Here is a 27,158-nt window from a genome sequence, read left to right on the forward strand (position 1 = left end):
GGATAGATGCATGCGTGCATGTATGTGTCTATGAGCTCTCAGTTCTCACCTCAACGTCCCCTTTGCTATCGAAATGACGATTGCATTGGCTTTACACATTTTTACCGTGGTTAATTGACGCTCCCCAAGACGCTCGCTAATGAGGAACTATTACCACAACGCGATCAATAGACGCTCCACTTCCACTGCTGCATGTAATCGCTCGATTTCGGTCGATAGACGGGAACAGGAACAGAGTTAATTGTGGCGGCATTGTTCCCGCGTCCGCTGTGACATCATGCGCGTGCGCTGCTATTGTGCGGCTTTGTGGTCACCCTCTGAACTGGATCTCGATTGTTCTTTCCCTTTGTCGCGAGAAGAAATTGATGCCATTGAGTCGCAATTGGCTCGGTAACCTAGATGTTCACATAGTCGATCGGCGTCTCTTATGATATTGGAGAAACGTATACTGTACGGCGTATTGTAAGTTCGCAATAATTTTTGTACAATTCATCAGGTACTGTATTTTTACCAGTTCAGTAGTTCAACCTTCACTTTTTCCAGTAGTCATTACACGGATGAAATTCCAACTAGTACTTTAGCGATTTATTAATTGTCACTGCGCGGCAAGTCAGACATGATTGGTACCGAGATTGAGAGCCAATGAGATGGATGGTGCAAGTCACATGATTTATGCACGTAAATGATGAGCATGGCTGCTGTTTAACCCACTCTTGATTGTGCGCCGGCGCATATTATCTGTTTAGCATGGACGTGTTCGCATGGTGGTCCGGGTGCCTCGTGCATATTAATTATTAACCAACCTGTTGTCCTATATCATAATTATGTATATCATAAAAATATTTATAAAATTGTATTTCATCAATAGGATACTCAATTATTGTGGCTTTAATCATAAGTTTTCGTATAAGTTTTACTCTCGTTGACTATGATATGATATGGGGTTGCTGCTGTTCCAATTACGTTGAGGACTATACGTATAATACGAAAGACTACGAGTATCACAAGGAAGCCTTAGAAACAGGACATTACTGCTTTCTAAGAGTGTAATATTTCTTATCGTGGTATCTAAAGTTTTCTTTTCGCCATAAAATACCAAACGTTATCTCTATATTAGCATTAGTTATCAGCGACGTTCAGTTATACTTGAATTAGTAAGCCACAATGATGTCATCCCCAATGCTTTGGCAAACAATACTCGTGGGTTCGTTCCGAATGGTCCTCCACATAAGATAACGGTGCCATTGTATCGATGGTGTATGATAATGCGCGCGACGTGCGCCCGCGCGCGTGATTGTATGCAAGTCGACGCCGCTCCCATTTGTTTTCACCTTTCTGCAAACAAATAACCAATCGTTATCCTTTTTTGGCAAACAAAGTATTTGTTCTTAATACGACATTTATCTATGATGACATCTAGGCACCCCAATATGCAATGCAGTTATATAAAAATACCCATTTTCTTTCGTATTAATAATTCTATTAATTTACCTTGAGCTGACCTTTTTCACCAACTCCTAATAAAGTATCTTGCTTGATCTGGCTAAACATCGATCAATTATTTCTTATTGACCTTCTTACTCACCCTTCAGTCTTACATTTTTTTTTTGGTTGAACGAAACATCAGTGCTGAAAATACTGAATCGACTATAGAAAACAATCATTACATTCAGTTATCTTTTGAAACTGCCAGCGTATTGCCGGCTGGCGAAAGATAACTTATCACGGCGGCGTATTGTTGACTCTGTAGTGGTCAGGAGTTTGTTTTTTGGAAGTTTGCACAGCACATTTCAAACGCGATCTAGAGTAGTTCGTTATTAGAAATTAGGGTAATATCTACGTAATGAAACGGAACTGAGTGTAATATAAAATATTTAAGTGGAAGGAAGGTGTGATGTCGTTATGAATGCATTCAATTCTCAGAGTATGAGGAAGCGGTCAGCAGGCGTGGCTACTACGGGGCACCGATGCACGGCCGGTGGGCGGCGGACGCGCATCCTCCTTACGCCGAGGATACAGGTATCCTGTCCGTCGCCTGACCTTCCCTGTGTCGCCTGATGACGCTAAACGCTCCGTTTGTGTCAGCTGTCCTGTTCTTCTTTGCTTACCCTCGCGGTGCAGGCTTCCCACAGCTCGCTCGATCTCTCCATTGTTGGTCGATAAACTACGTATTGTTGATTCAGCTTCGCGTGCCGTGCTGTCGTGTGCGAGTATGTAATCATAAATCGATTTGTCCGCCATACGTCACTAAATGTTCTGCTTCCTTCACTTTCTCCGGACTCCATCGTGTAACTAGATTACTTGATTATTATGTCATCGCTTGGGATATCAAGCTGTTTGGCGCTTTTGTCTTTGTTTTGACCAATCCTGATAGCGAGATCTATTTTTACAGAGTGATTGCGGCTTTTTATTGTACCTAATCGGTTAGTATTGACCTATCGAGTCGTGAGTCTATGTTGACTTTGATCAATGATTTGTTTACTCTGCGCTATCATGTGATAGTCATCTGCCTCGTAAACTATGTCATTGGGTACTAATTAGCCGTTATCGGGGTATGAACGATTTACATGACATCGTTTGGCTAACCTAGATCCCAGCCCAGTTCACGTAACCCTAGTCTAGACATTGTTAACTCTATTACGACAAGTTTTTATCTCATTATGTTATTTATTTTACATTTTGGCTAAGTAGGCCTATTTAAGAGTTTAATTTCACGAATGTCCATTAACTTTACATATGTTGTTGCGGCAAAGGCTCAAATCAATAAAAAGCCCAAATGTAAAATCATGAAGTGATTTTACCAAGAAGTTAAGGGGAGAACTGTAGCCTATCCAACCTAAGTGCCCTAGCACCCTAAACAACCCTACACATCCCTACAGCCCTAGCCCTAACTATAAATTAATAGTACATATATTTAATAAGTACAGGATATCTGCACCATGAGACCTAAGGTACAGACGGATAGGGAAGGAAATGGGTAATGGAAAGGATTTTCTCACTGCTACCAACAGTGAGAGGAAAACCTTATACTCAAATGATACAGCCACGATGTCCAGGATCAAAGAGATTTATCAATACCTTTGCCCAGGCCTTAGTTTACTCACTATAACAATGGGAAGCGGACCACCGATAATGTCCAATGTACAATTGTACATTCATTTACTCATTACGATGGAATTGCAATCGTTTTTCATTGTGACACGTTAAGCGTAGATATATTTTTCCTGGGAAACTTAAATAATTGCTGTGTCCCTACTTTGGTAGGTAGGTACCTAATTACCTATTAGCAAACCGAATGAGAGGCTATGTATGACTAATGTTGGTAGTAGTGTAGACCACGTGTCAGCCCGGCTATTTGCGTATCTGTGGTGGGTGCCTTTGTGCCCGCGTGTGTTTGTTTGTCGCTAGTGGGCGATGCGATCCACAACAACACCAATTTGCTTAATTCTCAGTCCGCATGATTTATTACACCAGTAGTACCAGTACGAAGGTTGACTTTTAAACAGTGATATTAAAGATTGCCCTACATCCGAGTTGCCTTGACTTGCTAATATAATAAAGTTATGCATAAGAAAAAACATTAAAAAACTATTACTCATAGAACAATACTTGCGAACAAATAAAAAGTTCAGATAAAAAGATATCATATCCGTCTGGTTGGGGGAGGTAAGGGTCATGAATGGGCGGCCTTGCGCTCGAGCCGAGATAATGCCCAATGCGATTGCTCGGACTTAGCTTCTCAGGGTTGCTACTCTCGATTCATACTATTGAAAGTCGTGACCGTACCATTAGCTGCTTCCTTTTGTAAATGTGCTAAATTGTTTTAAAGATTTATACCTAATTTGGAATTAGAGTCAGACTAAACTAAGATGCAACAATTTTGATAGCCCCGCCTGAGTATGAATCAAGTAAACATCATAACTTCAACGCTGCTCGACGTTTGTAAAATATAATTTATAACAATATTTGCTTGTCAAAATTGCTTCCAAGTTATTTTACTCTATGCTCATTTTAAATCAAGACAAAATATAATCAATACATCATTATTAGATCGGAGAGTGCTGACAACCCTGTCAGGAGTGCAAACCATTAGCTGCACCCGGTTCCGTTCCTACCTGAGGCTATGAATGGCTCTAGTATCCTTCTACTACAATATATCGTCACTAATACTTTGAAAAAATCTCGTATCTCACGCTGCTCCTGAAAGTTAAAACGCAGTAAGTCTATATGCATTCCATACATACTTACTACAAATTTCTTTTCATTGACAGACGAAGATACAAGTTTTTTTACGATACGATATGCTGTATACTTTGTCAATGGAGTCCCTATTGACGGAGCCTCTGTGTATTACTTAACATTACTCACAATATTAATAGCGTTACTAATAGACATTGACCTGTAGTCCTGTACATTGGTGACACTAGAGCGTCGAAGTAATTTGATTGACCACAAATTAATGCCAATAAGTTTAAATATGCCTCCCGCATATTGTTCGATCGGTGCCATCGGTGGTCGCGCTAACCACCGAATTGTTTGTCAGCCACATTTCACCGCCTGAGTCATTCTAACATACTTCTGCCCATTACTTCGTGGACCCCGATTTCAAGGCTATATGTGCGATTTGGTACTTACTACTTACTAACTTGATGTATATGATACTGCTATAGTGGCTAGTAGTAGTTAGCGCCGGTGCAATAATTTTCGCACGACGATGCGGTCACGTTGCTCATGGGCTGGCTGACGCTTCCGTTGTATTATTTGCAGCTTGTTATAATAACAATATATGTTGACTGTTGAGTCTGTTGATCTGGCATTGGTGCTGAAACGTGCCCGCAGGTGCACGAGGAAGTAACGCGGACTTTGTTAAGTTTCATGGTCTCTCACTTGTTTTATTAACAACCGGTTATTTTAAAAACATAGTGAAGTATCTGTTAAAATTCAACTGGTAGAAAAATTAAAATGAATTTGGTTAGGTTGATGTGGTTAGGTACCAGTACCTTCATAAAAAAAATGTGTATTTACTATATGTGACTCTCATTGTCTTTGCTTAAATGTCAAGGCGTTTTAGTACGTCTCTGTGTTTATTACAGTAAGCTAATGGTTCAATAATAATTATACTGGAGTACTGCTTAGGCAGGCTTATAATAAATAAGTACGTGAGTAATATATCACTTTAATTTTCACATTTCAGGCGGCGCGTTTGAGGGCGTAGAAGACCAAGTTTCACCGTTCGGGTACGGGCGCGGCGAGGGAGTCGACGCGGGCCACGGCGACCCCGAATGGATCTGCAGCCGCGAGAAGCCTCGCTACGACGAAATGTTCCGAGGGCTCAACCCCATCGACGGCAAGGTTACCGGCGCTGGTACGTCTCTCACGCTCACAGGGGTCAGAGCACACGACGCCTTACAGGCTCTGCTCTCCTCCACGCACAATTGCTCTCTGCTCACAGAACTCTGCATGACGCTTTCCAATAACAATAACCAATCCTCGGACCAGGAGTTCCATAGACTAGCAGGCGCCTTAACTGTGGCCACGCACAACTGTAACCTAATCGCGCATTACTTAGTTAACGATCAGTCTAGTAACGATAGGCTCTCTTCAGCTGTCTCCATCCACAGTCTACCGTCCAACCGAGTTAGTGTAGATAGGACTTCCACGTACGTCCCCAGTAGACCAGATTCCCCAAACACAGATAAAATAGCATCTAGCGATACCTCTGAAGATGACTCAAGCGTAGAAACAGCTCCACTTTACAATCTAGATTTACCAGAAGAAAAATCCAACTTCTTTCGACCAGTTCTTCACTCGGTTAAGTTTATATTTTTGTTGCTTCTGAATATAATAACAATAACGATAACGGCGGAGGTAGTTTTTCTCTCTGTGGCTTACGTGCTAACAGGAGAGCCATATTTCGAGTTTGTGGTAGAGAGAACACCTGAGTCGTGGCTGGACAAGTCCAGGGCGCTGGCGTTCGGGCCCGAGGGGGAGCTGGTGCGGATAGCGTCACTGCGCCAGCTGCTCACTCGTTCTAATTTAGCTAAAGTTCTGAAGCGACTTACGACCGACTTTGACGCCTCTTAGTAAGACGAAGTCCTCAGTATTCGTGATCATGACAAACAGTTCCTACTAGTTAATTTTGTTTTATTATAGGTATTTTGTTATTGTAGTTTGAAGTTTATATGAGTTAATTTATTATCGTTGTTATGTTTTTGATGTATTTTATTATTGTCTCTCTCGTGCGTAGATATTAACAATAAAACGGGTAATTGAAGTTAAATCCAAGGCTTCTTATTAGTTTCTCAATCCAAATGATGGAATTACGTTACTGGGAATGGGCATGCATTTCGAACTTTTTTTCTGTTACACATAGGTACTTTATAGGCTTCTACTGGTCTGTTTGTTTTTGTTATGGTCGATAGGTTTGTATTTTTTTTAGGTTTGTAATACTTGTAGGTTTGTAGTGGCACTGAAGCTTTAGTAGTTTCATGTGTTCTGCCTACCCCTTTATGGGATACAGGCGTGATTGTATGTTGTATGTATGTATGTTGTAATACTTATGTATTGAATTTCAATACTTTACAGATATGATTTTTCCTCATATTTTATGGAGTTCAAAATACTCGTATACTGTAAATGCATGGCCATATACCTAATATTTCTTTACCCAAACTTCCATATATTTTAAGCATGTACTTTTTGAAGTCATTTTTAAATATAAGTGGGTTAGGTAATAAGAACTAGTCATCGATTTACAGTATCATACTTTTCATAAACTTCTAGTGCAGATTTTCTATACGTACGTAGCTAAACATTTCTCATAAATTAGATGTTACCTAGCATGTTGCTAAGCTGTCTGGCGGTTTGTCTTCAGCGGCCAAAACGGAGATGGTGAAGTCCAAGCTGCCCAACTCTGTGCTGGGCAAGATCTGGAAGCTCGCCGACATCGACAAGGACGGGTTCCTCGACGACGAGGAGTTCGCGCTGGCCATGCACCTCATCCAGGTGAAGATCGACGGCCACGACCTGCCCGCCGACCTGCCGCCGCATCTCGTGCCTCCCTCCAAGCGGAACTGAGACGCACAAGGATTGGTAACGATGCGATCCATCGACAGCAACGAAGTCGGTTACATTGTCCCATTTATTTTGTAGAATTTACCTACTACATACTACAAAGGCCTATTACCCTATGTCAGTTATTCAATCACAGAGTACCTACTTTAATGGGACTTTGTATTTCGCGCTATGGAAAATGGTGAGATTGTAATATCTTGCCTTCGTTGGTGTCGTTTGGAAACATGTGATTTATCGAATTTATCCGATGACGTAAGTAAATCGACCGATGGCGGAAAGAGGCTGCATGTATCCTAATGTAATTTAAGATTTCAGTAAAGGAATGCTCATTATCTAGCTTTACAATTGTATATTATTCCGCTAACGGTCACTCTGGTTAACTGCGTCGATCGGTTGATTCGATTTCTATGCAGCGGTGTTCGTGCATAATAATAAAATATATTTGTACATCGCTAATGATTGTTTATCCGTCGTTGTAAAAACAAATTATATTTTATGTGCGTCGAAATCACGCACATTAAAATATAGTATGTTTAGTTATTGATGTGACGAGCGCATGCTCGTGTGTGATCGTTGCTGTGAGGGACTCGTTTGTAATTTGTACACTCATACGTCACGCTCCCGCACCTCCCTGTGTCCTCCCGCTCACTAGTGTGATGTCTTCAGCTTCCTTACCTTCGTTCTGTGGCAGAGAGCGGCGTGGCGTGGCTCTTCCACCTGTGTGTGCACTAATACAAACCGCATCAAGCATATCGTATGAGTCTAATGAGATGAATGGCTTTTAAATTATATGAGTACGTGGCAATTATTTAGTGGCAATATCTACATTATTTATCGAACATTTTAATCAGTTTTTGTTTTTATGAGAGAGTATTTTATATCTTAAACGTTGCTCCCAATGTTTAGCTTAACTACTTAATTTATTGGGCAAGGTGAAGTTGGTGCTCTAAGTGTTACGTTTAGTTACATCATCATCGGTATTAGTTCATAATATTATACTCATCATTCACCTTTTTTTTATTGTTTCGTTTGTCCTCATTTAAGGTACTTTATTAATTGAAACAATTACAGTTTTAAGTTGGTTCCTATTAGATGATTCTGGACCAGGACAGAAACAAAATAAGTAATAAATATTATTTCAATAATTTGTTTAGGTATCTTTCATTGATAAATAAACAAACGTTATAAGGTAACTTCTGTTATACATGTCGGTTCCCTAAAGCTGGTGTGAACTGATACATAAGAGAAAGTACCTATATGTGTGTAGGTCTTAGGATAAGACAGACACAGACACCATTGATAGATTGATATCATTACATTCATTACTTACTTCATTCACCTTAGCTTATGCCAATCGATTATCTTTCATGCATTTTGTATAACAGTCACTCGACTATATTGCATTTATATATGAAACCTTCAGATTGTTCAGTGCCTTTGCTACAATAAGTAGAGAGCGGTCGACGGACCACTCGCCCGGTTTTGGCTGTAGCATCTATACATATTATTATACCTACTCTGTTCTAGAAGATGAAGCCCGCCGCGCGGGAACTCTATGTAAATAGGTACAGATTTTTATATGCGTTAGATATTTGGAATGCATTTTGTGCGTCGTTCCGTGTGAACACAAGTTTTCTGAATTATTTACGGAAGTTTGCTACCACTGGACGGGGCACGCAATGAACGTTTTTACATTTGCTATTGTGTGTACATAATTATATGTAAATTTATTAAAAATATCGTAAATTATACATAGTGTAATAAATAGATAAGAAATCAATGGTTTATCCTTATTTTATTTTCCTTCTCTACATCTCCTTCCTCAATTTTTGATAAGGTACCGTACCCTCAGGTGTGATAATTCAAATGCTTGTATTTTAAAGAATATCGACCACGAGGCGTCAAAACAGAAAACTTAATAGGTACTTACGTAAGTAATAGTTACCCCAGAATATAATAGTACCAATACCATAAGGTGCCATAAGTAAGTATGGTATGTGGTAGTTACTGTAAGTGCTTGTAGGGATTAGACTGAAGTTTGGGCTGACAGTGATCAGTCTTTATACTGCTTTTGTATTAGCTAATTAATGTGATTTAGGAATGCAGAACCAGGAGACGGAAAGATTCTCATACATATAAATAAATATTGGGGACACCTTACACAGATCAACTTAGCCCCAAACTAAGCAAAGCTTGTACTGTGGGTGCTAAGCGACGATATACATACTTAAATAGATAAATACATTCTTATATACATAGAAAACATCCATGACAAGAACAATTAATGTCAGTGCTCATCACACAAATAAATGCCCTTACCGGGATTCGAACCCAGGACCGCGGCTTAGCAGGCAGGGTCACTACCGAGTCTACCGACTGAGCCAGACCGGTAATAACTTTAGATCTCCATGGCTTAGTTGGCAAAAGCAATTGGACCAGTTTTCCAAGAGGTCAGGTTCGAATCCGACCGTAGGTGGAGATTTTTTCCACTTTTTGTAGCATCGTATGATAACATGCTATCAGTTATCTTGATGTTGTTGAGGCCAGACTCTATCACCGATATGACAGGGTCGACGTTAAACAGAATCTCCGTGAATTGTACCCTGAGCTAAGTTCTAAGTTAATACTTATTGTCCTAACATGATCAAGAAAATTAGGTTTTTTTTTTCAAATAAATTTATTAACAAAACCAAGTTCATATCTTAGCTAGAGATAGTCGCGTGGAGACGCCTGCGGCGGCTGCAACATTGTGCACAGTATAGTCAGTGCCACTAACTATTATGCAAACAAGATGGTCAAACACATCTTCGCATTAATGTTAGAAATTCACTTTATGTAATTATTTTGTTTTAGGAAAATACACCTTGATGTAAGGTAGGTACATAAAGGTTATTCTATTACATAACCCATTCATTGACAAAATACATGTAACAAATGAAACTTATAGCAGTTTTTGAGCAAATTGTTTGCATATATTACCCAGACTATACATACTTTTATCCACATTTAATACAATACATATCTGTATTTTATTTACACATTTGCCAGCACAGCACAGGCAGGGCTACACATACATTGTGAATTCTTATAATTACCTATGAATGCATGGATAAAAGATGTCTATTACTAGAGTGGTAACTGTTAATATTATAACAGTATAAATAGCACCATGCGATAGTGATGTGTGATATACCTACATATGTTTTTGTAAACACACAAAATGCAAATTTGTCAGTACTGATGAATAAGGGTATCTGAACCCAGAGGTTCCTGTTATTTAAGGTTGGAGACATTTACTCCAAATTAGACTTTTGTCTAACTTTTGTCTTCCAAATAACTTAATAATTTGCTAACAATGCAACAGGATCTCAGAAAGACATTTCTGCAGTATACATTTTAAAAACATAATGATTATTCAGGGATACTGTGAAAGACATAAATAATTTGTTTATAAATAAATGCAGGTGGATATAATTTGATTATAAGAAAATCTACATCCCATAAAGAAACTAACTGTAAGAGTAACTTAATGCTAAACCAAACAGGGAACCATGAATAGATGAACAATGATTGAATTTGTCCCAATAAATCTACAAGTTATTCATGATCCTCTAACATTCAGTCAATGTTAAAAATACACTTTTTGTCAGAAATTTCTTAGTAAAACTGGAATTTCCCCTAGCAATTTATTGACAAGATTAAAATGGTAGCATATTTTAAAAATGGCATACAATTACATTAAAAATGAAAATGAAATATTTATTTTTCAAGTAGGCATATTACAATGCGCATATGAACGTCAAATCGAAAACGATCGTCAATTAGAAAACATACTATTAATTTAATGTATATACAATCAATTTTATCTAATCATTTATTGAAAAAAGGGCAGACTGCTACCAAATTAATTTCCTTTTCTGTAGATTTATTTGGAATGGAGAGTGAAATGATTATATATAGCTGGCAACATTCCGTCCATGAGAGACAAAACACAGGTTGGCTCAGAGTACCAAAATATAGACTTGCCATGTTGCTCACTGTGGTGGTGTGGGCCCAGGAGGACGCACCTGGCGCCTAAGCTGCTCCACCAGCTCAGGGTTGGCTGCTTGCATGTGCTGTGCCAATGCCTGCCCGGCCTCCAACAACGCGCTCATGCCTCCCGCACCTGCTGCACCTGTCCCTCCTTGCGCTTGTGTGCCACTCATAAGTCCAGAGATAAGATTCTGCATGTTGGGATCTGCAAGCATCTCAGTAGCCATATTGAGCAAGGCAGGGTTTTGCAGAAGCCCTCCTAAATCCACCGGTCCACGTTCGCCACGCGCAGCAAGCCGTTCGTCAGCGAGACGCAAGTTTTGGCGGTAGGATTCATTATCTGGCTCTAGCTGCGCAGCACGCGCGTACGCCTGGCGCGCCTCACGATGTCGCTCGAGTGCGGTCAACGCAAGTCCAAGACGACCGTGTGCTTTGCTGTAGTCCGGTTGCAGTGCGAGTGCTGCAGTGCAGTCGGCAACTGCCGCCTCGTGCTCACCTAGCTTAAAGTGAGCGGCCGCGCGATTACAGAAATATACAGCATTTCGAGGGTCTAATTCAACGGCGCGCGAGTAACGTTCCAGCGCCTCGCGGTGCTTCTCCGCCTTCATCAGCTCGTTACCCTCGTTCTTAAGCTGTTCAGCGGCAGCACTGGTAGCTGCACTGACAGGTCCCGGTGCGACGCCACCCGCGCTTGTTGTGTTACGTACGAGCGCCAGCAGGTCCACGGCGCGGGCAGAATCAGCAGCCCCAAGTTCGAACGAAGTCTCTATGCATTGCACGGCGACTTCGACGCTCTCGCGGTTGTCAGCACTCAGTTCCGAACCTTCTAGTTGTTGCTTCAGGAAGCTAACGATAGACGCCGCGACGATCTTTACGTCCGACATCCTGTTCTTAAAAGTTTGGTGTTTCTTGAGTTATAATAAAATGCGGTGTTGGAAGAATTTTATTATTTTTAGATTGACTTGACAATTAAAAGAGAATGACAAGCTCACGTTGTCTAATTTTTAAAGCCGTTTGAGATCATGCAATACACGTCATAGTTTAGTAATCTTTAGGAGTTTTATGCTTCACCTAAATACAATAAGGCTTCTACAGACTTTGTAAAACAGTTAACATACGACTGCACCGTACTGCAACCTTGAAATTTTATCACAATAATGAGAGCGAGAAAAAAATAACTCTCTCTCGCTCTCACTTACATGAAAAAATTTCCGAGGTTACGGCGGTCTAAAGAATTGATTGAAAAGGCGGCAAATGTAAAAAATGTGGGAGTGAAGACATTCGATCTGGTCTCCCATCTGACAAGCACAAACTACTAAGAAGATACTACTGACAAGTTTGACTTGCTTCACCATTAAAAGCTAGGAACATACTACGCGGACGTCCGTCGTCGATCGACCGCGGACGGGGATTTGGACAATGAATATACACTTAACCGTGCAAACTGGTGCAAACTATCGGTCGACGGACGTGGTTCTTAGCTTAAAGCATATCTTCTTAGTAGTTTGTGGCTTAAAGCTAGGAACATACTACGCGGACGTCCGTCGTAAATCGACCGACCGACCGATCAGTGTGCACATACGTAGTATCTTCTTAGTAGTTTGTGGTGTGCACGGACCAAAACATCCAGCGAGCCAGATTTCGATCGGACGTCCATGCGCTCAAGGCTACGTCAACGACCGTCGACCGATTGGTTGCACGGTTAAGTGTATATTCATTGTCCAGATCCCCGTCCGCGGTCGATTTACGACGGACATCCGCGTAGTATGTTCCTAGCTTTATTTGTTTTCTCACTTTCACTTACGTGAAAATTTGAAGGGCGCGGTGCGGTACGGTCGTTTCTTAGCTACTTTATTAAGCTAGGAACATACTACGCGGACGCGGATCTGGACGATGACTGTACGCTTAACCGTGCAAACCTTTGGTCGACGGTCGTGGACGTGGCCTTGAGCGCATGGACGTCCGATCGAAATCTGGCTCGCTGGATGTTTTGGTCAGCCGAAGCCACGTCCCGAAGACCGTGCACACTAATCGATCGCGCGACCGCGTAGTATGCTCCTAGAATTATGGAATGCGTCCGCGGACACTGAATTGTGCTATCTATCGGACGTTTATCTGTGCACAATTATCAGTCGAGGTCGTCAGCCACGTCCCATAATTTGTTCCTAGCTTCAGGGCTGATACCAAAGCCGATACGGACGGACTCTGCCACTTGTATGGGAACTGCACATCATCATCAACTGCAACGTACAGTTAATAAGTTATGGACCGGCCCTAATATTTCATAATAAAACTTACATGTTAAACAATATAGTTTTATTTCATAAATAAATTACTTAAATAAAACGTGATACAGTTAAGTATTAGGTACCCAAGAGCCACTTGCACCAACGAAAATGGTGGGTTAACCCACCATTTTATATGGAATTTGACAGTTGACAGCCCACTAACCTTCAGTTAAGTGGTTGGTGCAAGTGGGTCTATTGATTCAGCTTAGATCTAAAGTTACAGTGCATTAATTTTGAATCAGATACAGTCTAGAAAGCGTTCAGACCCATAATTCACTGCTGAACGACGTCGATCGATCCGATAATCGTCGGCGCAATCGGCTCATAGGCTAATTTTTATTTCGTCGACAACGAGTGCGAGTGTAGTTAGTTAATGCAGGTAATTTGTGCACGGCGGCGCTAGATCTGATGGTGTTCCCTGGCGGGATGGTGCGGCGGCGTGTTGTCGAGCAGGCACACCCAGTCGCGCAGGCGGCGCTCGCGCAGGAAGGCCTCGCGCGGCGCCGCGCGCGCCGCCTCGCCCGCGCCCGCGCCCGCGCCCGCCCCCGCGCCCGCCAGCAGCACGGCCCCGCCCAGCCACGACACGCAGTTGGGGTGTGCGGGCGCGTTGTGGAACTTTAGGGATGTTAGGTGGAGGCGGTCGCTGAAAAATAAAGCGTAAGGTTAGTATGTGCCCCTGCCTGCAATTGATTGGTAAGAAACCAGTTCTTATTGGAAACGTGCTTGAAAGAGTTGGTTGTTACAAATACACGTATTACTATTAATAATTAGTTCCAATGGTTGCTGCCATTAGAACTAATTTGGCTCCATAAGATTGATCATAGAAAGACCTGCAAAATGAGAGCAATACCGGTCGTGCGCCTAGTAAATAGACTTATCTAAAAACTGATAAACACATGCGGTTGCAACCGCTGCGGAGGCCTGGCAGCGTGGCGCCACCGCCACATATAAGAAGGTTATCTGCTATGACGCACCGCACGTCGATAGGACACTAGACATAGATGATATAAAATACCTGTAAACGGGCTCGGTAAGCGCGTGCTGCAATTCAGCCTTCAGACGCGCGCGCAGGCCGGGCAGCGTTGCACCACCGCCGCAGACCAGGATATTGTCTGCCAAGGCGCGCCGCACATCTATAGGGCACTGAAATAATAAAAAGAAATCAGATTAGTACAATCATAGAGGAAAGTTTTAACTCCATACATCAGTAAATGCAAGTTATTTGTAGCAACATCTAGCGTCAACTACGCGTCAAATAGCGTAAATTATCAGTACCACTACTCGACACTAGGTGTCAATAGTGTCGCGTCTGCCAAAAATGTAATATTAAAACAGTTTACAACTTATATTACAAGCAGAAGGAATTGAAAACAGAGTACTGATTAATACTATTGTAATATTAGCCAAAAATTGTTGAGAATTAAGACTTTTTGTTCGTCGCGACATCTATTGACAAGTAGCAATACTGATAATTTACACTAGTTGACGCGTGATTGACGCGTGGATGACGCTAGATGTCACTACAAATAACTTGCATTTACTGGTGTATGGAGTTACAATTCATTCCTTACTTTTTTCATTTATTTATTTATTCCTTATATTAACACTTACAGTCTAGCTACACATGTTAAAGGAGTGACAGTTTACAAAGTTAGTTACTGAATTACAACATAAAATGTTAACCTATTGTAATTGAGGTACTTTTATTCCTCTATGGTACAATCAGCATCAAAAGTAGCGGATCAAATAACGCCTAAGACATCAGATGAGAGAGGAATAACACGGCAATGAGCCAGCGCACCTGCATGATGCACTGCAGCAGCAGGTCGGGCAGCGAGCTGTACTCGTTGTCGCGCAGGAACAGCGGCTCGGCGCTCAGCTCGCGCGCGCGCCCGGATACGGTAATAGTGCCGCCGGACGGCAGCGGGTAGCGCACGCTCTTGGCTGGCGTCGGTGGGGTGTCGGAGGCCCACTGCACGGCTCGGTCGCGAGTCGTGACTAGGCAGGTTTTCACTGAAAACATGAGTTTGAATGAGTTAAATGTTTTTTGGGGCTGAAGTGAAGCATCGTCTGAACTGGCTCACAAATAACTTTTTCAGTACAGATGGTGTTTTTTTACGCACTAGTGCGAGAAGTGGTTCATTATATGTTAGGTCGAAACTTCAGAGGCTCATCTGTACTGAAAAACGTCGTACGATACACGTACAAATTCGTAACTCGTGTCGATTTAAAACACTCCCTTCGGTCGTGTTTTAATTTATCGCCACTCGTTTCGAACTTCCTTTTTTACGCACTTGTATCGTAATGTACTATTTTTTTTCGTCCTTCTGGACAGTAATGTACTATTTTTTTTTCGTCCTTCTGATAGACAGGCTAGACCATAGGCCATACCATTAGTAGGTTACAACGGTGACCCAATTCGGGTATACGTATCTTGAGTGAGGTGATTTTTTTCCCTTATTCCTCTTGTCAAATAACTTAATATAGGTTTTTACCTATCTAGTTTGATTCGCGGTACTAATAAAATATTATTTAATTCGCCGGGCCGCCAATGTAGACGTAACCTCGGCCGAGGAAAACCCACGCGAGGCACATACGTCTACTGCTACACTGGTTGTATGGAAGAAATTGTCTCTGCTCGTTCCTCGTAGACCCGAGGAGACAATAATACAGCGCAGGTGGGTATGACGTGTTAAGGTGGCGGTGACTATGGGAGCGCTACATTTGAATTTGTCAAGTTATAATGTATGCTCACCTGCAATATCTTCGAGCACATTAGGGTCCAGGTTCAACTCTGTTTTATTATCCTCGTCGAGGATGCGTGCAAGTTCGGCTCGCACCGCTAAAGCACCCAATGGGGCTGCCTGTAGTGCTTTTAGCACCACCGACCCATGGACCACTGAAACAAATATACATTTAGATTAACATGTTTAGGTATACATATGTACACCGTGTTTCACTTAACACTAAAAACCTGAAAACACTTTGTTCAGAATCGATAGTAGAATCGATTGAGCTATATCTTGATGGGGGTAATATTTTTATTTAAATTAGTATTATTAGTTATTTTTTACGTGCCCATTCTATTGTACTCGTAATACAACATTGTGTATATCGCATTGCTAGAGGTTGTTTACCTTTTTTCAGTATTTAGGGGTATTAATACTGGCCGGTTACTTGGACGATTATTTTTTCCGCTACTAGTTTGACGTTGTTTGTCAGTTTAATCTTAATGTTTATCATAAGTCATAACAAATTGAACTCGTACCTAATTACAACCTTGTCATTTTGAATATTGGGTTTAAATTTGCTTACTGCGATTACCTGTCCAATTTGAAGTTTACTGTGATAAAGCTTTAAAGTGTTTTACAGTGACATCTTGGCTGTCTATTGGTAAACCTTATGTCGTTGCAGTAACGTACACAAATAAATAGTCTTATGGTTTATGATGGTAGTTAGCAATTATTTTATTGAGTGTAGAGCTAAAAGTCAAGTAGAGCTGTACAGAAAATTAAAAATTCAATTTAAAAAAAAGTAACGATCAGATTGAAAGATGAACACTCTAGATGAGTTTAAAAAAATAAAAATCAGTTGGGGTGTCTGAGGTTTTGAGTGATACCGGAAACACCGATGTGGTTTTAAAAGCCATGTTTAACTGTAATGTGTACATGTATTGCAGGTTTTTGACTAATTTGAAAAATTTTGTACATGGATGTGTCAGGCGACATTACAATATTATGATGACACAAAGCTGAGCTGATGATGAGGACAGAAGATAGTTATGTCTTTGATAAAGCAATGTAAAAAAGGCCAGTCTTTACAGATTTTTGTATTGGGCATTGATTTCCTTGACCACTACTTGTGGACGCTAGATCTATGTAGACTAGACACAGGCCATTAGTTGTGTAAATCATTGATGAATAGGGAAGTACTGACCTGCGCAGACCTCTGCTTCGCGCGCGCCAATCTCGACGACGAGCACGATGGGCGCACCCAGCGTCAATGCACACAGGCGGGGACTGTCGGCCCAAGCAACTCCAGACACCTGCAACACAATTGTATATATCAGTGATTTCCACTAATTTTAATACAAAAATTCGGTTTTTAAAATAAACTAATTAATATACTGGCCCAATAAAGCAATTGGGCAGTATGTCAAAATCAAAAACATTTGAAAATGAAGCTGTCAGTTAGAAAACTTACGTATATGTTAGCATTAAAATTTTATTTGGGATACTTGCCTTATGAGGGCAGTATAGTATTATACTAACCAGTATAATTTATTACTAGCGAAAAAAATTCACATTCTGAGAATTCAAATTAGATTATAAAATCAGTTGCTATAAAGTATCAAAATGAGAAGTTTACCTCATAGTGTGTGAAGAGCACCTTGGCAAGTGTCTCTCGGAATGCTGTGGGTGTCAGCAATGACTCTGCCACAACAACACGCCTCTCTTTAGGGTTCACCAACACATGTCTGAAAATAGACATTAAAAATATGTAAATAATTTGTAGTTTTATTTCATCTATGTTTTTTATAAATCTGCAGAGATAGCGCACATGAATATTCAACTTTATCATTGATTAACATTTTTGCTGCTGTTCCAAAGGCCTTATATGAAGTATGGTTAATTGCTGCAGCAAAAGTGTTAAAGATCAAAATTGAAGTTATATTAATGCATTAGTGGACATAATTCATTAATGCCACATTACCAATATTGGAATAACATGTATTGTTCAGTATATTAATTTATATGTATAAGTTGTATAGTAAGTTGTAGTTAATATATTATATATAAAGATATTTTAGATTTGAAGTGTCACATTTTGTGTAGTTAGATACCTCACCTGAAGTAGAGTAGATGCAGCATGTGCACCAGGTTATCATACAGCTCATCTTCATTAGCATAGTCATACACTCTCTTGAACCGGCGCAGTTCCGGGCTCCAGAATTGCGAGCGAATGATGCAGCGAGGCGCTGCCTCGCCCGTGAAACCGAACCTAAACACATATTATTCCACATTACAGAAGAAACTGGTACATCTTAGGTCTACAGAAGACAGATAAATAGTAAATTATTCTTTAACAATCTGTTGGTATATTAATTCTGGATAAAGTAGTACTTACTTGGTATACTCAGAACCAAGATCGAGCACCACTGCTTGCTTCTCCTGGATGAGCGCTATGCCTTCGTACAAAGCCATTTTATCTCTCAGTTTTACTGATACTATGGCTTTTTATTCTAAACATGAATACATTATTTGTTGCTTGTTAAATTGAAAAGAAAATTCCATCCAGATTGAAGAATCTTTAAATGAAACCAAACTATTGTTATTGTCAATGTAGTGAATGTAGAACTGTCAAAATCAAAACGTCAGCGTGACATTTTTGATGACGTCATGGCATTCCAATCCATTGCAACAAGAATCTTATATACATACTGGATATTGCACGCCGAACATTACGTTGAAGCCAGAAAATATGACCTTGAATTACGATATATATAAAATTCTTGCATTGCAATGTAGGTGCCGTTTGGCGGCTGCTACGAAATTCGTAACATTATATTCTCGATTGTTTGTCACCTTGTCGCTCTTACGCATTCGCACCTTGAAAAATGAGACAAAATATCATTTTCGATGTTCCTACTAGAGTGGTGTTGCTATTTATTGTAATAACGATTCAAGCTGTTTAGGTAATAGATTTGAACGCTGAAGTAGTGCGAGCACGTCTAGAAAAACAAACATACAAAAACAAACATATACTCAAACACATCCACCTGGTCAGTCCACATTGGCGCGAAATAAACATTTTCTATAGAAGGTCCTAGTATTTACAAAATAATTAAGTCGTGCCAGGGCCCGTAGCTAACAATAGAATTGTTGACGCTCCATGGCGTACGATACATGTATGAGAGCGTCAGGGAATACGTAGTATCTTCTTAGTACTTTGTGGTCAGGGATTGTGCTCTTGGTTAGTAAATTACGCTGCGTGTTTTGTTCTGTGTCTCAAAAGGCTACGCTACGTTACTTTCGTTCACTACTGAAGTATATTAATTTCAACAGGGAAACATATGGCCAAAGAGCTTTGAATCACTACGTTTTAATCACGGCCTCGTAATGAGTGTGTGCCGGGTGACGAATGTTAATAAAAAAAAACAATGACAATTTTATTGACAAGTAATGATGACATGAAACAATAGTTTAACAACACAACACAAGTTTTATTTATTTTATTTTTCGTGATACGTATCTATTTACAAATTCCAAGAGAATCTATAACGAATGTATGTGGTCGAAGCAATAAATCTTTCAAGAGTTTTTTGGTAATTTTTGTTTGTTATTTTCCTTTTTTTTTACTTTTAAAATGTAAATACCTACGAAAATATTACGAAGAGAACCCGATGCCATTAATAATGTGTTAAAAACATGCGGAAAATTTTCTGTAGAAAAATAAAAAAAATCTGGAGTTTAGGTAATAAACAGGTAGACCGATTTTTAGGATTTTTAATTTAAGCCGATATATATATGTTTGGCATTGCAGAAAACAGCCCCAAATTGTTCAAAAGAATAAGCTGGGGGCCCGCGCCCGTAGGCAAGTGGCCAATTGCTAACGATCCAACACGCAACTGGTTGTATAGCACTAACAGGCCAATTCAAACTGAGCGGTTGAAACAGTCTTTCTTATAGTTGTCACTTGCCTACGGTTTCAGTATTGGGTAGGTAAGGTTGACGAAATGTTTCATCAACAGTGTCCTGTCGTCGCACATGATACGAGTGTCCCGGCCGCGCTTGCTGACCGCGCGGCCGTTGCTCGTCCGGTGTCCGGCGCCGGTACCCGTACTGTCGCCGCGGACACAGCGCCCATCGCTGCTAGAGTCACGTCCGGTGCTTCGAGCGAGTGACGCCGCTGCCCGCCGCCGCTGCTGCATCGGCTGCGTCGCCAAACTGGTCGACTCTTTCCTTACTAATTACTCATAAGTAGGTATAAGTGATCTTGTTCATATTATAAGGCGATTTAATAGTCCGTGCAAACATTTAGAATATTTTTTGTCGTGTTTACTTTTTTTTTTCAATTACTTTTTTATAATATTATGAACATTCGATCATTTATTAAAGTAAGGTTTAGGTACTAGGAAAAATGGTCAGTGAAAGGCCTGACGTGAAGTTCACGAAAATGTTGAATGTTAATTGATAGCCTGAACTGGAGCAGGTAATCAAACATGAACCTGCTTATCTTTTATACTACTAATAATCAACGGAAGATGTAAGACGCCAGAATAAGTACCTACCTACCAATTTTTTAGGTTCCAAATTCAGTTGGAATAAAAATCTAACTATTTTTTTTTATAAATATACCTAGTTTTGGCAAGAAATACGAATGTCCACTTTTTGATTTATTTGTCACCGACTTTTTGTAAGTAGGTACCTTGATAACATTTTAACTCAATAGGTAGGTACTTAAAATATCACTTGCATATAAAAATGGTAAAATGCAAGAAAAAGTTTCATAAATTTTGTAGACAAAAGACGTAATGTAAACACGACTTAAATCGTCTAAATGTGGTTTCTCATGAATACAGAGACAACGTATGGACTTACCATGAACTATATTTCCATAGTTGTTTACAATTACATATACACCTAATAAATAGTCCAGTTAGAGTGACATGATTTTAATTTATATTTCACTAGTCAAAAAAGATCCATTTTGAAGTTCATAATTACCTAACAGGTAGGTATAGGTACTTAGTTCAGAAATTTTGTTCTATTAAATTAGTCTACATTCTCGATCAAACATACATTCTGGCATAATGGTTATATTGGTGATGTCAAACGACTATGCCATGTTGTCTTCCATAGCCTTAATATAATATGCGTGGGTTTGGGGAAGTTTGAATTATGGAAATAAAATAACATACTCGTTTTGTAACTAACTAAATTTATTTTACACAAATTCCGCTATAATACATATTTACAAACATAAAAACGAATCGGACATTGTCACTTTAGGTAAAAAAAGCTTGAGCAGATCAGCGGCCCCGGGGCCGGCGCACCGCGTCTATCTACTACACTTACAGTTAGGGGCCAGGGAACCAGCGCTCGCGCATACGCGGTGCTCAGCGTGCAGCGAGTAATAAATATGAAGAGCGCCATCTGGGTAGGTGGCGCCAGTGGTGGCGGAAAGCAAATAGGAACTTCTTTTTAATTTAGATTTATGCATCACACTAAAAGTCCTCATGCTACTACTAAAGTAAATAACATTTTCTTATATCATCAACAACGTCAACTATCTCGAAGTGTTACTTCACTTGTAATATTTTCAATCACAGCTTTTTCGAAATATGTAATAGATAAACGAAATAAAGCATAACATTAATTTATAGCTACATATTTACACTGCTATTACATATCTCGAAAAATTGAAGGCTGCTTAAATTATCTAGGTACATATTTGGGATTTGAGAAACATCTCGAGGTTCGGTGGTTTCTTATTCTAGGGGAATTAAGGGTCGCGGTTGGCGCCGGCGCCGGAGTAGGAGAGAGCATGGCGCCGGCGCTGCACGGGCGCGGCGCTCGTTCCCTGGCGCGTCAGTCCCTGGCTCCCTGCGCGGCGTACGCGCACTACACTAGTACACTAGCATTGTTCTACGCGCGAGGCGATTAGATGATGGAGGTGATCAATCGCGCCTTGAAGTTGACTATCCGCTCTGAGGTCTGCGCCAATCTTAGGATGAGGTCCTGAATGAGGTTAGCGATGCCGCGGTTGGCGATGATGAACAACCGCGTGATAGGGCCGGGGACACCCTCAGTGAGGTTGTCACCCTTAGCGGCACTGTCGTCTCCTTCGGTGTCGGAGCCCCCTCCGATAGCTTCGCCACCGCCCGATGAGCCACCCGAGGACCCGGCTACCAGCTGTGAAATATAAACACACGAATTAAGAATGGGCATGGACTGTACACTTGCGACACGCCGTTCGCCGTTCGCGCAATACGCCCTCGATATATTTGCCAACTGCGGCATATATAATTAGCCGATGCCAGAAACAATGTTATTGGCTATTCAAATTTTTAACGAGCAACGTGTTGCAAAGTTATGAAATGTTAGTCGTCCGAGCAGCGCTTCGGAAGCAGCCCGCTCGAGCGAGTAGGTATTAGCGGCCGTTGCGCAAGCGACACGTAATATCGATTGCGCTGGACTGTTAGAGAATGTGCATCGACTTCGTACAAAGTGCATTAGGATATATTCTCGATGATACCCGAAACACGGAAGAGAAGATGTAAAACAGGAAAAAAGGAAAGGCGGAAAGATAGATAGGTAAAATGTAATGTGTTAGTTGTTAATGACTCATATCTACAGAACTACGTCAAGCGATCCATGCGACTACACTACAGGCAACTGCGACATTCACAACGACAACGATGGAAATCTACGACCAGTCGACCAGCAACTCTAATCACTCTGCAAGATAAAACTAGCTGACTACAAAGTGCTTTCTAGTATTACAGCCTGCTCATACGAGCAAGCTATGTGAGTGCATTTTGTGTTTTTTGTCTGTGTACTTGTGAAGAGTCCAGCGTGGCGGAGTGGGAGGCGGTGAGACCGAGGTTGAGTGAATCGGTGCCAGCGAACAGCCGAAAAGCTGAGCCCGCCGCGCGCGCCATCGCCTCCGCTGGTCGCTGCAACAACCCTCAGCCCTCAACCTTCCGACTAACAGCTCTCCCGTGTCCGACTTACGCCCTCCTCGTGGAACACCATTTTGTACAAATGACTAAGTACACATATGCTATCTGGATTGCTTCTCTAATTGTGTTTGCGTTGAATTTGTGTCGAGAGTGTAAATGAAAAAACAGGTAATGAAAAAAATATATGATAGGTACATGTGTAAGGTTTCAGTCAGTTGCAGTTACAGGATTTGAAATAGTTAAGATAGAAACAGATAGACAGATAGGATACTGAAAGTCTTCCGAAGAAGTTGGTCATTTTAAGAATTAGGGATCTGAAGTTAAATAAGTTTAGACCGGAGCTTATGAAAGTTAGGTAAGATTTTAGATGTAAGAGACGAAATTAGATATTGTTGATTGTGATGGTGTTGGTGCATGACTCACCCTGACGATATCGAAGAGGAAGTTGCCAGAGCCGCCACCGGCGCTGCTCTGGCCGCCCGACGAGCCACCGAAGCTCAGGAATCTAAAAACACACGTCATACAAGTTAGCTCAGTGTCAAGTAATAGGACATTGGTCGCGACCGCATCATCAGCCAAGTTACGCGAGAAATCGGATCGTGCGAAATGAAAAGCTCCACAAAAAACATAATGCTTTGCTCTCAACTGCGCTGCCTTTGTTGCGACTCTATGTGGGAGCACAATCACCAATGTTTGTTTAGTAAGTTTTGCAATGGATTTTCGTGAATATTTTTGAACTTTTTATATGATTGCCTGATTGGTTTCTGTCAGTGAATTGCATTTTGTTTACGCGGATTTTAAAACAATGTGATTTGTATCTGACATTACATAAAGTATTTACACTATTAATTAAATCTAAAATGATAACAAATATTTACCTCTTATTTCTGTTTTCTTCGCTGTTATCGGCATCATCGAGCGTGATTTCGTCAATGGAAGCGGTGTTGGTCTGAGCGGCAGTTTGCTGGTCTTCGTCAGAGCGGTGTTCCAGTGCTGCTTGCTGCTGCTGCTGTTCACCGAATGCTACACGGACCTCCGCTTGCTGAGACTCGGCGCCCGACAGCAAGTTCTGCTGCTGCTCCGGCACCTCCTGCAATGGATGCGATATTACATGCATGATCGTGATCAGGGATGATGTGGGGATACAATGGGTGACGATGACGATGACGATGAAGGCGCGCGGTCTGCGCGCGCCCGCACTGCCGTCCTGGGCAGGCTGGGGTTAGTGCGCGTGCTATGGGGATGCCTTGGGGCCACGCCGCGCCCGATTAATACGACTACATTCTCCACCCAGTATCTTATGAGATATTAGTATGTTTTAGGGCGAATGAATGTTCCGATAGTAATCGGTCGTGGTTGCATGCCGTGGCCCTGCCCTCGTACCGGGCGGTAGACTAGCGCCCAGCGCCGGCGTCGACGCTCAGGCTCGTCAGGAGCGGCGGTAGTGGTTGTGGTTGTAGTCGTCGTAGCTTCGTCGTCATCGTCATCATCGTCCAGCTCGATGGAGCCACCGCCGCCGCCCTCCATACCGCCGCCGCCACCGCCACCGCCATTACGGTTGCCCAGGAAGGCGCGTAAAACCACGGGCCCGAACGTTTGCAGTACCACGCTAGTGATCTGCTGCACCTTCTGTTCGATAATCTAAAACATAACCCACTACGGTACTACACATATCGGAGCGAGGCGCAGTTTTGTACGCCTGGAACATAAAGCTAGGAAGATAAACATAAGAACACAGCTTAAAGTTTATTTTAATGGATACTGGGGTAGGATTTTGGGTAAAATAACTGGATAGGTATAATATGTTTTGAATATCATTCATCAACCTGAAATGAAAGTGTTTTTAAATTATTAATAAATTACCTGCGTTAGCGTAGGGAAGAGCTGCCGCAAGATGCCAATGGTGCGCTTGTTACGTTCGCTGAGCTCTGCACCTGGAGCGCCTAGGTTTAGCGTCGACAGCGTCTCCTGGAATAGGTACAACCATACATGTTATTAGGAATATCTTAAGAATCGTTAAAAAACACTTGTTATAAGAACAATAATTAATTAATTAATTACTGAACTATTGTAAGAATCAGGACAATGCAATAAAATATATTTGCTTTTTCAAACAATAAATGTGTAAAGTGCAAACAGTCGTCGGAAGGAAGTGCGGTTAATTGCCGGTGTAATGAGCGCGTGAGGCGGCGTCATTAAACTCACCATAGAAGATGAATGTGACAGGCGTGACAGCTATAAACTAAACACGCGACGAGGCGCTATTATACAGATGTAGTCTTATGATTCAAAAAAGATTGTAAAAATAATTGGTTTTGTACAAATGCCTAAAGTACCTACTTACATCTTATTAGCCTTTGTTTAATATTGGTACATATATGTCAACGGCCAATCATAAAATACGGCAAATCGCGAGATTTCTATCTAGGTAAGTATATCGTAAACCTAAAAATCATTTTCCCGTTCTTTACGTCGACTGAGCCGCGCTAATACACGGGGGGTATTTCTTCGAGCATAGCGAACTTTTCTTGCCTATCCTTTGGTTTTAATGTGACTACCGTCAAAGTATGTACTTATTACACGGGTAGGTGACTTGACGATCTACCGTTTGGGCGGCAGACACGAATGTAACTATGCAGAAATTGTAAAAAAAAAATTATAACTTTTATAGGATTTGATTAATAACTAAGCATGCAAGCAGCAACACGGGCTAGATTGAATCGCAGATATTTTAATGTTTTTTTTTGCAATAAATATGCTTCTCACGATGGTCGCTCATTACGAGTATTAATCGGTGATGGGCGTCGCGGCCGAATGCGCAGCGAGGACTCCGAGATCAATTCAAACGTACGTCATATTGAATGATGCGGTTTTGTTGTCATTCGCACCAATATATGTACCTACTGTATGTACGAGCGGAACACACGCGTAATATGATAAGGTCCATGGGGATATTTGCATCTGGTGAGGTACCTAAAGTAGACCTTAACAAAATAACATCATTTAGATATCAAAATGTAAGTTCGAATTGACCTCTCAGCACTAGGTCGGTGTCTGCGTAGAAGCAAAGAGGATCGAGTATTATAGAGAGTTACTGTCAAAGTAAAATGTGTAATCACAGTGCATAGACTGCCATCTCTCGACACAAGCTTAAAACTTTTGAACCTCAGTTTTGACAATTTGCCCCATATTGTTAGCTTGATATGTGTTAAAATGTAAAATATTAATATTAGCCGAGCGTTCCCCAAAGGTGTAACGCCATCTAGGCCACCGTACCTTTTTCTCTAGGGCTTTGAGGTACACTGAGAGAAAATACAACCAGTTTTCATGTTCGTTCAACAAGTTTTTTGGTTAAAATAGCGCCTACGTGCTCTTTGGTTCAAACAACAAGCCACTTGTCATTTGAATCGGCAATATATTTGAATCAACAAGTCGATTTTATTAAAACAACCTTGACACATATTGTTTTAAACATACGTTTGGCTGATTCAAACGGATAAACCGCAACAAGTCGAACTTGTTAAATTCACAATGCAAATTTCTCTCAGTGTACGTTTTTTCTTAAACTTTATCCGTCTATACGGAGTTAAATGTCTTTGGTAGAAGTTAATTGCCGTTTCATAGCGAGGATCTGTTAACTATCAGTACTGACCTGGGCACTGGCGGCGGGAGCAATAATCTCGATGATTTCGGGCGTGTTGTCGTTGATGGCAGCGGCGGCGGCCGCGGGGTCGGGTCCTGGCGCCGGCGCGGGCGCAGGTGCGGGCTCGGGGGCTGGCGCGGCGCTGATGCTCAGCAGCAGGGCGCATGCGCCCGCCAGGAATAGGGACGTTCTCATGGTACTGTCGGTGTCTGTGTCTGTGTGTTTATGACGTCACTCGTTGCCGTGCTTTGCTGCAAAATTTTCCAGGTCGTTCTAAATCTGCAAATATAAACAACTTTATTAAAATTGCGAAGACGAACACTTAAATCGTGTGTCTCTCGATAAATGTCTTTGGGGCAATGCAGTATTATGACATAACATAAGCAATAAAAGTTACTTTCTCCTTGACCGAGAAACACGGTTTAGTTTGAGAGAA

General features: G+C 41.3%; 4 protein-coding genes and 1 long non-coding RNA gene across 6 annotated transcripts in view; 2 read left to right on the forward strand and 3 right to left on the reverse strand.

The window, feature by feature from the left end:
* Positions 1 to 8,859, forward strand: part of LOC125225867 (EH domain-containing protein 1) — a 35,679-nt gene extending 26,820 nt beyond the window's left edge. Inside the window, 2 exon segments of the mRNA XM_048129747.1 lie at positions 5,195 to 5,365; positions 6,875 to 8,859. Coding sequence (XP_047985704.1) covers positions 5,195 to 5,365; positions 6,875 to 7,077 — 374 coding nt within the window. The 3' untranslated portion in view covers positions 7,078 to 8,859.
* Positions 8,860 to 9,732: 873 nt separating this feature from the next.
* Positions 9,733 to 12,154, reverse strand: LOC125230864 (small glutamine-rich tetratricopeptide repeat-containing protein alpha-like). Its single transcript, XM_048136119.1, has one exon. The coding sequence runs from the start codon at positions 11,988 to 11,990 to the stop codon at positions 11,109 to 11,111; it is 882 nt and encodes a 293-aa protein (XP_047992076.1). The 5' UTR covers positions 11,991 to 12,154; the 3' UTR covers positions 9,733 to 11,108.
* Positions 12,155 to 13,407: 1,253 nt separating this feature from the next.
* Positions 13,408 to 18,739, reverse strand: LOC125227242 (actin-related protein 10). Its single transcript, XM_048131508.1, has 8 exons — positions 18,522 to 18,739; positions 18,243 to 18,395; positions 17,763 to 17,871; positions 17,331 to 17,439; positions 16,150 to 16,293; positions 15,196 to 15,407; positions 14,410 to 14,537; positions 13,408 to 14,037 (listed from the first exon to the last, which is right to left on the reverse strand). The coding sequence occupies exons 1-8, from the start codon at positions 18,596 to 18,598 to the stop codon at positions 13,794 to 13,796; spliced, it is 1,176 nt and encodes a 391-aa protein (XP_047987465.1). The 5' UTR covers positions 18,599 to 18,739; the 3' UTR covers positions 13,408 to 13,793.
* An 877-nt stretch (positions 18,740 to 19,616) lies between these two features.
* On the forward strand, positions 19,617 to 21,062 carry LOC125232043. Its single transcript, XR_007177700.1, has 2 exons — positions 19,617 to 19,879; positions 20,146 to 21,062. It is a non-coding gene; the product is annotated as an uncharacterized LOC125232043 (long non-coding RNA).
* Positions 21,063 to 21,315: 253 nt separating this feature from the next.
* The window catches only part of LOC125231761 (ensconsin), a 33,372-nt gene continuing 27,529 nt past the window's right edge, over positions 21,316 to 27,158 (reverse strand). The window contains exons 2-7 of one of the 2 annotated variants that reach the window (XM_048137369.1): positions 26,732 to 27,001; positions 24,943 to 25,047; positions 24,463 to 24,720; positions 23,958 to 24,169; positions 23,503 to 23,584; positions 21,316 to 22,309 (exon numbers count right to left, since the gene is read on the reverse strand). In XM_048137369.1, the coding sequence (XP_047993326.1) occupies positions 22,058 to 22,309; positions 23,503 to 23,584; positions 23,958 to 24,169; positions 24,463 to 24,720; positions 24,943 to 25,047; positions 26,732 to 26,917 (1,095 nt within the window). In that variant the 5' untranslated portion in view covers positions 26,918 to 27,001 and the 3' untranslated portion in view covers positions 21,316 to 22,057. The remainder of the gene's footprint in view (positions 22,310 to 23,502; positions 23,585 to 23,957; positions 24,170 to 24,462; positions 24,721 to 24,942; positions 25,048 to 26,731; positions 27,002 to 27,158) is intronic. The other variant, XM_048137436.1, reaches the window with a different exon arrangement.

Source organism: Leguminivora glycinivorella, chromosome 1 (assembly GCF_023078275.1).
Source record: "Leguminivora glycinivorella isolate SPB_JAAS2020 chromosome 1, LegGlyc_1.1, whole genome shotgun sequence".
Lineage (NCBI taxonomy): Eukaryota > Metazoa > Arthropoda > Insecta > Lepidoptera > Tortricidae > Leguminivora > Leguminivora glycinivorella.